Consider the following 11622-nt stretch of genomic DNA (forward strand, 5'->3'; position numbering starts at 1 on the left):
GTATTCTTGACCTTGGGGTATTTTTTCCTTCCTTTATATAACATTTAAATATATCTCATCATTAACGTATTTCCTTTCAATATGTTAAAGAATAAAAACAAAATGAATGACTATTTCACTATTTCCGTTTTTGATGACTATTTCACCAGAGCTTGTAGATGAAGCCCATTGGTTATTTGAGCATATTACCCAAACCTTATTGGGGACCGTAATGGAGCTTTCATAATGGATATCTTTGACTCACGGTCATCTTTCGAATCAGCGTTTTCAAGATGACCAGTGACAGAATGTTTTCGGTATAGCCATAGTTTTTAAATACTTAAAATAGAAATACGAGTGCACACTGTTCATCACATAATAGCATTTATACGTTTACTTGTGTTTGATGTTTGAATGTATACTTTCCAATGTTAGGACAACATCTTGATTAACCACCGAACTTTATTCAGTCGAGGGATTTATATGCACTTTTGCCGAAGGAAATGCCAAATAACTCCAGTTTAAGGGTCGAAAAATGACCTGTCCTAAATATCTACTCCCAGTTCGGGAGCATCACACACTTGTGAGAACTTTTTCTGGGACACCTCACTTCCTTTAGGGGGGTGGGGGGGGGGGGTAATTAAAGTAACAATTGTTACAACACATAGCCTAGATATATCCATATACATTTTGTTTGTTTAGAATTGTGTTGTCTTTTCGTGAATGTCATCAGAGGCCATGATAATGTGTGTCATGCCATGATCTGTGTCCATTGTTTTTTTGTTTCAAATCACGTCTTTATTTTCTTTATTCAAACCTGCTATAGCCTACTGGGTTATTTTGTAGTAGGCAATTGATTGAATCCGATAATCCGTATGCCATGTCTACAATTTCATTATGCAAATTTCAACGACATGATTATAAGATGATGCGATGATGATAGAAAACAAATCATTGGCATGAAATTCAGAAACAATCTGTAGTTATAAAACGTTGTAAGACCAGGTACTTCACATATTCACAGTAATGTTTTTTTCTCGATTTTATTTGTATAGGTATAGTCCTTATTCAATATGTGTCTATGTTTTTTCTCATAAGGGGTAAATACTTCATAGGTCGTTATTCCACTCCTGATCTATTTTCAATTTTCTTTCTATTTGCAGACTAACGACTGCTGAAATGTCTGGGAACATAGCTTCATCAGTGAGTGCATCTCTCTTTTTATTTATTTTAATTTTCCATAGCCCGTCCTGTGTACAGAGTGGACAGAGAGGGCAGTGTTCCCTGATAGTGGCGAAGCTAGGGGACTGCTTTTCGGAGGGATACAGCCAAACTGCAATGCATTCAAGTAAAAGAAAAACTACACCAACACCAATTTTATAAAGTTCAAAATTCGCTTTTTAACAAACCGATAACTTCACTCATGTTGTTCAAAGTACATGTCGTTCAATCGTTCAATGTTGTAAAATGTTTTAAATCTTACATGCACTGACATGTCCAACCACTCAAACAATTTAAGACATGAGCACACCTCCGCATATGTCCTGTTCACTTATTTAATATGTCCATGCTGATCAAACATTTCCATTAATGTGAATTTCAATTACTTTTACTTGCATACATCTGATTTCTGACAAAATATGTTTATCCTTTTAAGGATTTAATGTAACGTCCTGCTATAGGGTGGTCTTAGAGCAAATATTTAGTCCTAAAATTACTAGGGCTGTTGAGATTAATCATCTAAATCATCAAATTAATCAACTTCAGTTGGCAACTATATATTTGGGTAATTATCGGATTTCTATATATCACACCAAGGACAAAAAGTTAAAGTTTAGCACACTTGTGTCTTAATCTATCGGAATGGGAATGGTAATTTGCACATTTGATTTGGAGACCATCATTTCATTGTTAATTTGTAATTAACTCCCCTACCACTTTGGGTTTTTGAATATCTCTGACCACCTAGGCCTAAATTGCAAACTGAAAAATAAGGCGAAAGACTTTCACATCAGATTCATCGGGAGATTAATCAACTAGGAAAAAAAATGTGTTTAATCGACTAACAGCCCTAAATATGACCAATTCCTATAATGGTTTAATTGGTAAAAAAGTTGTCTCAGCTTGTCCTTCCAATCCTTGCTCACATTCCATATCAGAATTGAACGCTTGTGTGAAATTACATAGAAAATAGGAAATAGTTCTATATTTCTCAAATGTTTCCCAAATGTTTCTCTATATTCACCTATTTCCCATTGCCTGATTATGGTCTCAAACAATAATGGAATTGATAGAACAACTAACCCACCATACCAGGCTTAGGTGTTCTTTGTGTGTGTAAATGCGTTTTTTGTGCAAGAAAGCAGAAGGCTAACACTTTTTCCTATAAGAACAAATGAAACATCAAATTAGTTCGCCTACGGGCCTTATTTTGGGGTAGTTCTACATTATAACTAGTTATTGAACTAGGTGCAAAAGCCATTTGTGGGGGGAAAGAATTCATTGCTGTTTCCCCATCAATAATCCTTGGCAGTGAACTATTGGAACCAGTCAAACGCGGGAGGTGAAACGCAGGTCAGGCTGTCTAACTAATATGAAAATGCGTCCACAACACTGGCGCTGGGGTGAGAGGGGAGTTGGGGGCGTGGGGCTCTTTCAGCCCGGTGGGGGTGAAGAAAAATCCAAATCACACATTGAGATGTGCAGATGCTATGAGCAAGTGTTTCATTTCACGTATTTCTTCGTGTGTTTCCTTTGGGTATCAAGGTAATTCTCATCTTGTTGATGTAATCAGGGCGAAATAATCACAGATAAACAAAACGCATGACATACATAACATAGGCTATGCTTTCCAGTTTTAAGCTTAGGTGAACATTTAATTTTTTGGTAGATATGGATACAATCTTCAAATTGAAATGCATTTTCGAGACTATTCAGTTACATATATGTATTTCAGTGTGATTGCTCATTTTCATAACATTGAAACACCATCACACCATGCATGATATTACATTTTTCATCGAGGGTCTTCTCATTAACTTCCTCGAATGGCAGGCAGAAAGGTTACCGAGCGGTCAGTATGGTAATGTCAAGCACAAGGAATCGTTGGGAACAATAGAAACTTATTTTTCATCTATGCTGTCACGCGGGCGCTTTGTACCACCGTGTTTGTGACTGAATATTCATAGTTTGGGCGCCACCTCAAAGGCAAGGATTTGATCGAAAGAGACCACTCTGTGTGTGTGTGTGTGTGTGTGTGTGTGTGTGTGTGTGTGTGTGTGTGTGTGTGTGTGTGTGTGTGTGTGTGTGTGTATATGTGTGTATATGTGTGTGTGTATTCTCAATAGTCTAGTCAGAATACAGACCCCTCTCCTGGTTAATGTGCTGTTATAACATCTCAAATAATTGTGCCATCCAGAATAGACATCCAAATAGAAACTGGATTACAAATAGTTGTAAACAAGTTTTGAAATGTTGGTGATAAGAAATAACTAAAAGCAGTTTGTTTTAAGTTTCTGGTGATGTCATTAACCTACTTTCCTTTACGGACATTCATGTACAGCTTATGTTGCCCTAGTTAGAGCTCTCCTTTCCAGCCCTTATTCAAAACTCATTAGTCGTCTATATGTACCCTGTAGAACCGAATTTGTGTTAATTACTAACAATCGCAAATACGCCTCTACAGGAATACATGGGCGACTGAAATACCACGCCAGTCAAGTGAATCGTCGGCTTTCTCTCTCGCTTTCATTCCATATAGCCTATACAGTAGGCCAATGGGTGATAACCTGTAAGTGTTGCATGTAGAGGGGACACGGAAATAAATTGCAGTGTCGAACATGTGTGTCCACAGACAAACAATGCAATGATAATGTCTCGAAGAAGGCGCTGTCATGACTCCCATATGATTTTGTATTATACAATATCTGGCAAGGGGCTACTAGTCGAAACAGTAAAACATGTAAGAGACCAGCGGTCGTTTAAACTGACTGATTTACAGCTTTTATTGCCCTATAAAACGCCTCAAACATCATTGCCAAAAGTAATAGAAATGGCGGGCGTGCTCTACACATAAACAAACCATAAACATCTGCCCTTTTATGTCATTTTCACAATATTATAGAGACATATGACAGAAAAATGACTACCTCGAATTTTGGTGCTGCCTGACAGATGATTGACTTCTATCATGACTGCTGCTTAACCACAGTAGCTTCTTTAAATAATACATATATTATTAATATTATTGTTATTAGCCTATTATTATTATTATTATTATTATTAGGCTATTATTATTATTAGGCCTATTAGCAGCAGCAGCATAGGCCTATAGCAATAGTAGTAGCAGTAGCAGTAGTAGTAATTACAATTGTAAACATTTGTAGAAAGTGATATGCCATTCAGAATTGACAGCAATTACTTCCTTTTCTTAATGCAGTAGGGTTGATTATATTTGGTGTCAAATGATTGCAGTTATAGACATTCCCTTGTGATGAATAAGATGAATCAATTGAATAAATCATTCCCTTGAGACATATCAGAGTAACTGTGTAATATTTGTTGTAGATGTTGATCACTATTTCAGTCTGATTAGGTATTGGTATGTCTATCAACTCAGAGTAATGGAAGGGGGAAGACTGGCTATTAATGTCATATACAATGTTAATGATAGCCTTCACAATGCCATTGACACAACAAGTTAAAGATCAAAGCAGTTGAAGGCATTTGAAAAACCCTTGTAGGCCTACACATTTACAAAAGGTGTTGAAACGTATGCCTGTTTGACGCAGTTTTGAAAAAAAAGAAAATGTTTTGAATAAAGCAAGCCTTCATGAATAATCATTTAAAACATTTGTTTTGTACATGGACTCCAAAATATTAAGAATATTGCAAGTATCCTCAAATGCTATTCTCCTCTGGTCTGCTGACGATCTGGTGTTCATCTTGCATTTTAACTTCAGAAACGCTCGTGGAATTCGAACTCTGACGTCATAAATTCAAGTTATCTACAAATTTTCAGGTTAGGATTTAACCCTAGTCTTGAATTGTTTTCTAATCGACATATGGTAGCATCAATATATTCATTAATGTTACAGACTGATGTAACTGACAATAATAGTACTACTATATATAATTGAAGTATACTGGGTTTGGGTTGCATTATTTGCTTAGTTAGCGTTTTCATATCATTTGCCTTGTTACCACAACTGAATGGAGAGAGAGAGAGAGAGAGAGAGAGAGAGAGAGAGAGAGAGAGAGAGAGAGAGAGAGAGAGAGAGAGAGAGAGAGAGAGAGAGAGAGAGAGAGAGAGAGAGAGAGAGAGAGAGAGAGAGAGAGAGAGAGAGAGAGAGAGAGAGAGAGAGAGAGAGAGAGAGAGAGAGAGAGAGAGAGAGAGAGAGAGAGAGAGAATGCCTGTATACAATGGCGACTGAAGGTAGGCTATGTTTGAAACCTTTGGTTCCTTATCCGGGGACTACCTCTTACTCTGCTATTGGGCCGTGGGGGTCACGTGGTAAAAGTAACTTTACAGGGTTGCTCGCAAGTAGGAGGGCTTTATGAAGCAGAAAAACGACAAAGCTAGAAAAATTATTTTCCACTCCAGAAATTAATGATCATGAGCTCGTATTTGATGGACTCTAGCTACATTGATCCGAAATTTCCTCCATGCGAGGAATATTCGCAAAATAGCTACATCCCAGAACACAGTCCCGAATATTACAGTCGCGCAAGGGGGGACCCTGGCTACCAGCCTCACCATCAGGAGTTATACCCTCCGCGGGCGAGCTACCAAGAGCGCCAATATAACTGTGCAAGCATCCCTGAACCTGACACACCAAGGGGACATGGACTACCCCATCCTGCGGTGCACCTGCTTGCAGGGAAAGGGCAACCTGCCTCATGTGAGACCCCACAGTTATCCATGTCCCCCTCCACCCCACCGGCTGCATCGTCCGCCTGCAACCAAGCCACACCGGAGCATCACAGGAACAGCCCAGCCTCCTCCAAGCAGCCCGTGGTATACCCATGGATGAAGAAAATTCACGTCAGCACCGGTAGGCAACTTGTGTGTTTGTCTCTCTGCACTCTCCTGCCTCTCTTACTCCTCTCTCCCGTTCCCTCCCTTTATCAGTCCCTCTTACACTCATCTCCTTCCCAGCCCCTGCTACGATAGGGGAGAAGCCTTTGAAATGGCACAATTGAGGCGGATTTACGACTCGGCATTGGTAATTACACCCACCATAAATTTTATAGCCGAGGTATACTCTGGGCAGCCGTATCACCATGTGGCTTCTGCTGTTATGTATGTGCGCTTGATGGAGAGAGGGGGAGAGATGAACAAAAAAAAACTGCGCTTTGTAATCTTACATTAATAATTTAGCGAATAGTTGGATGTGAGTGTCCCCCTCATTACGGAAAGATAGACAAGTTCCCAATTTAGATCATTCTAACACCATAATTTAACAATTCCTTGCCCATAGATTACAGTTGAGCACACTCTTGTTTACCCCTCATTTCCTCATTTTCCCCCTGTCTCTCTACTTCTCCTCTTTCCAGCTAACCCGAATTACAATGGAGTGGATGCCAAGCGGTCTAGGACAGCATACACTCGACAGCAGGTCTTAGAATTGGAGAAGGAATTCCACTATAACCGCTATTTAACTCGGCGAAGGCGCATCGAGATAGCTCACACCTTGGTTCTTTCTGAAAGGCAAATCAAAATTTGGTTTCAAAATCGCAGGATGAAGTGGAAAAAAGACCATAGGCTTCCTAACACCAAAGTCAGATCCTCCTCTTCCTCCTCCACGGGCATATCCTCCGGGTCCAACACAACCTCCTCTGCCGGCACTGTCGCCGCTGCCTCGGCCACAAACGCTGTGGCTTCTCCCGATGAACTTTCCGGAGCAGAGCATGGCGAGGATATTACAAGGTTATAAGAACAAATCACTTCAAGATGGGGGAGAGAGAAATGACTGATTATTTATAGAATATTATATATTTTGTTTTCGTAGGTATCTTGTGCGGTTTCCTTTAAGTCCAAAGTTATATAAAATGCATGTTATATAGCATGGATTAATGCGAATACCGATGGATTATTTTTACGCGACACAGGGTTTAATTTATTTAAGACTGAATCAAGATGATGTTTTTTTATGAACAAAATGTTTTGAATGAAGGAAAATATGTACATTTTATCTAAATGTTATTGTGGGCCATTCTTTTGCCCCTATTGCCCAAGGTGAAATGCACAATTTATTTATTTCAAACAACACTGGAAAGATATCATTATTAGCCTATATCATAGTTATTTTTGGTAAAACAGATGGAGCATACAATAAGAAATTGATCTTGAACATGTATGTTTAGGATAATAACAAGGAGTATGTGAATAACCTTACCTCGCATATTTCAAAACCGGATTTTGAATTAAAATTTAGTTTTGTGGTGTTGACGTTGTGTTTAGGCTGTTAAAAGCAGGTTATTGTGAAATGCAATAAACGGAGTTTAGTGTATTTGTGATAATCATATTGATCAATAAAACAGTGAGTGTCCATTAGTTTTATACACGTTTGGAGTGTGTGGTTATCTTAAAATATAATGGTATTTTGCCAAGTACAGTGTTTACATTTCTATGTTTATGTTACCCAATCGTTGCAGCTCATTCATAATCTTTACTTTACCAATGTGAATATAAATACACTGCCCGGCAGAGTTAAGAGCTTTTGAGTTATATTATATCCAATCTGATACTGTTTGTTTGCAATGTTCCTTCAGAATCTTTTGAAGTATAAAGGCCTGTGGTTCTTTTGAGAAATGGTCCCCTTGTTATACAGCCCAACCCACAGTTATAAGAACAGGACTGAATGAAACATTGCTAAGACATAACATGTATCCTACGTGCTACCTCATTAGTCTCAAGGGCATTCAATTAAAAAGCAAGGCCCCAGCTTCAGCTTCCTGCTCAAACTGACTCCAACCTATAGCTGCGGATACCTTTGAAATCAATGTTGTCAGAATGAATAACAAGGCTTTCATCCCTTTTGATTAAATATTGCATATTCAATTCATTTTTATCCTAATTGGTTGCTCTGCTTTAATCTTTAAGACGATGCGACTTTTCAAATGTAGTCAATGGCTTATGCAAAGTTGATATGATAGATGTCAGAAAAGAGTGAATAATAATTGAGAATATCATAGATATTGGACACGTCTATCTCTATGGGTAATATACGAACAATTGTCGTCATGCAAAGAGAAAATTATATTTTTATTTAGGCCTAGGACTTCTCCTTTATTCCACGACAAGGCCAGTAAGGATGTGTTGCCTCTATGCACATACTGATCAATAACCTTTCCTGTAGCAATTCACTAACGAGGTAAAATCACATTGGTAATCTCTGTGTTATGCAGCCATTTGCATAAAGTGAAAACGTTCTATCTAAAAAGTCGTAGTTATGTCAGATGTTCACGAAGTTGATCAGGTTTGGGTCATGCTCTAGAGACCCAAGACCCAGATTATGTCTCGAGGCAACGTCATCGCCTTCTCTGCGTTTGGTAAGTAGGTTCTATCTGCATGGCTGCAGAGGTATGTCAACGGCTTTACGAAAAGTTTTGTCGTCATCCAAACGTGTAAGAAAACACCATACAGTGTATTTAGGACGCCTTAAACTGCATGAAACAGACTATTCAGTCAACATTTCCCCCATGCAATCTTAGGCCTCCGTATAGTATAAGAGTATCCCACTCTTATTTTGGTCAACATTATATGAAAACATATTTAAAAGCGCGCATGAATTTGATAGATTATTAAACGGTGTGACTTGAATGTAAATTCTAAAACGGCTTGCTAGGTGGGGGGCAGACGAGCACAAAGGGGAGAGGTATTCTAGACCATTAATCTTGTGCGGCAGAGTAAGAATGATTTGGCCTTGAATAGGCTAAGGCCTATCAATTTAGCAACAGGCCATTTGAAAGAATTGTATTCGAAAAGTTAAAACTGGGAGGGTATGGATTAGGCTACCAGATCCAGAAGTGAAACTTTGCATTGACTTGGACATGACTTTGGAATGGTGTTGGAATGGCGTTGAAACGGCGCTAAGATTAGAACAAAAATCAGAAGCCTTTATGTGTCTAGACAGATGAGAGAAATGAATGTGCATGCCACAGTCGCAGCATCCCTCCGATCTCTTATAGGTCCTGTCGCCTCCATGTCGCGAGGCTGAAAAGGTACTTTATTGAAGTTTCGAGCGGACCGCGAGAAGGCCGAGTTCACTCCGAGGGCACATTTTCTGTCCCATTAGGTTCATTTCAGTTAGGATGGCCGACCTTTCCAACCCCGTGACCTGACTGGCTCTGGTCAGTGTGTTCTGTGTGTGCCCTCGTAGGTCCCCCTTGGCCTCCTCAGTGCTCTAGCTTTCTTTGTGGGTTTTTCTGCGATGGGCCTATTGATGGTCCTGTGGAAGGGCACCTCTGAATGTGTTACTCCTTTGTTGCTCTCTGTGGTGACCCGAAAAAGCGGTGAACTGTCGGGCAACTCTCTTATATTGCGCGCCCTGAACCCCTTGTAGGACATCCTACACATTTGAGGGACTTCCAATTGGTGCCTTTGGAGCAACTGATATGCATGTGAGTGTTACTCATGTCGAATATTAGAAGAATTCATTTCTGAAACAAATGTAAAAGGAACCTTGAAGAGGTTCGTTGTTTGTGGAAATGCACAACAATACCCTTATATTGTCAGTCAAGAGTGGATTTTAATTTCCAGATAAAATGATTATGATTCTAATCGAGTTGAGTCTATTTCAACTGTATTTTGATCGTATCGGTATTGTTTTGCAATTAAAATCAAAGAAGCAGTTAGCCTTTAAGAAATGTGCTTAGCACAACATTAGATCCATTTAGGCCTTTGTAAATGTTTGGTTGGTTTAGTGTCCTGTTTAGTATCTTGTAATATAAAGAGACTAGTCCATTCAGATTCTGAAAAGCACAACAGGCTTTGAAGAATATTTTGCATTATGGCAGTATTTTATGATTTACTTCACGTCTCCAACGAGGGCATCATTGTGGTGCCCCAAGGTTTTCATGTTTATTTCAGAACTGCGAGGGACATACAGTGTGTAGTCTCAAAAGTTTAATGGCGGCATCATGTGATTGAATCCTATTGTATAGCCTGTGATAACACTTTTGTACAGTCATAACAGTTTTCAACCACAAAATTGACTCAACCCTCTCTCCACCAACATATTATGGGGGATCCATAAAATATAACAGGGTTATATTGTTGCTGATATATACATATTTATATACATGTTATATCCTTGCTGCTATATACATCTTTTTCCTATTTTCGCAAGTTTCTCTGTTACTTAATCTATGTAATTCACCTGGTTAGTAGGCTATGTGTATGACTTCCACAGTAGTGACCTGCAATTAGGCTAATGCTAGCTGTGTTTAAACATGTTGGATCTGTACAATTCTTTGAGATGGTGTTCCAAATGTGTGATTATATAATGCACTGTGATTATATAATGCACTGCTTTCAGATATGAGACATATAAAACCTATATCTGTTGCACATATGTCCTACTTATAGGTGCACACTTTAGCACAACTTGCGACAACTTATCAAGTGGTAAAAGGTAAAATGAAACGTTCCAATGATAACCTATTGTTTTCATTATCATTTTAAAACTCCAATATTCAAGTTTCAGTTGGCATAGTATGCACATGTAATCTGGAGTCAAACACCACAATGAAAGATTATCTGTCGTAGCATGCCTTCCCATTTCTGATTTCTTTTTCATTGTATTTGACCTGTGAGCAGAAGTCGAAAATGAAAGGTAAAGAGGGGCTTTCTTTCCCGTATTCCTTGGGTGGATATTGAACACAATGTCATTTAACACATGTTTTGTTTTATATCGCTTTACGTCTGCATTGGGTTAATACAATGCTTAATATCCTCGTCTGAAATGTTCCACGTTTATATGTAGCATTTGCCATTAAGCAGAGTTACACCATTGGTTATTAGAATTCAACCTCACTGACATTCCACGGAAGATATTAGAAAAGAAACAAATACAAAGCACAGCCTTTTTCTACTCGTCATTCATTCATTGGTTGTCCAGCATCTGCTATTTGAGTTGACCTTCCCAATCCCAGTTTTTTGATATATATTTCTGGTGGACACTGTTCATTTTATGTATGTTTAATTAATTAATTAATTATGACCATATCGTTTCCTATTCATAGTTTATTTTCGCTGAAAAGGGAACTCCAGTAAGAGGAAATCATCAGCATCATCGTTTAGCTCAGTCAAATAGGAAATACTACACCCGTAGTGTGGAAATACTACACCCTGGACGACTTTCAGCACCTGCGTTTTGGATGGTTAGTTGTTGGATGGATGGTTACAGTGCCAACTTTTCAAAAATATATTTTCATGCAAAAATTATATTTGGGGTACTCTATACTACATATAATAAGCCTTGCTAATCTAAATGGTATAGGATGAATGTGCATAAAAAGTACGAGAATTATCAGGACCGTTAAAGGCAATTTGTTACTCAGATGATGAAGTTAAGACAATTTGCCGCTCTCAGGCCAATACGGACATCAGTCAGGCGTGACTTCTGTCTCAGTATTATT

The 11622-nt window shown here is 38.6% G+C and overlaps 1 protein-coding gene across 1 annotated transcript; it reads left to right on the forward strand.

Moving 5' to 3' along the window:
* Positions 1-5527: 5527 nt before the first annotated feature.
* LOC308159429 (homeobox protein Hox-C4a-like) lies at positions 5528-9324 on the forward strand (the record flags this gene model as incomplete). Its single annotated transcript, XM_080533213.1, has 3 exons — positions 5528-6032; positions 6535-6907; positions 9279-9324. The coding sequence occupies exons 1-3, from the start codon at positions 5588-5590 to the stop codon at positions 9322-9324; spliced, it is 864 nt and encodes a 287-aa protein (XP_080389339.1). The 5' UTR covers positions 5528-5587.
* Positions 9325-11622: the final 2298 nt, after the last annotated feature.

Source organism: Nansenia antarctica (assembly GCF_963989245.1).
Source record: "Nansenia antarctica genome assembly, chromosome: 6".
Classification (NCBI taxonomy): domain Eukaryota; kingdom Metazoa; phylum Chordata; class Actinopteri; order Argentiniformes; family Microstomatidae; genus Nansenia; species Nansenia antarctica.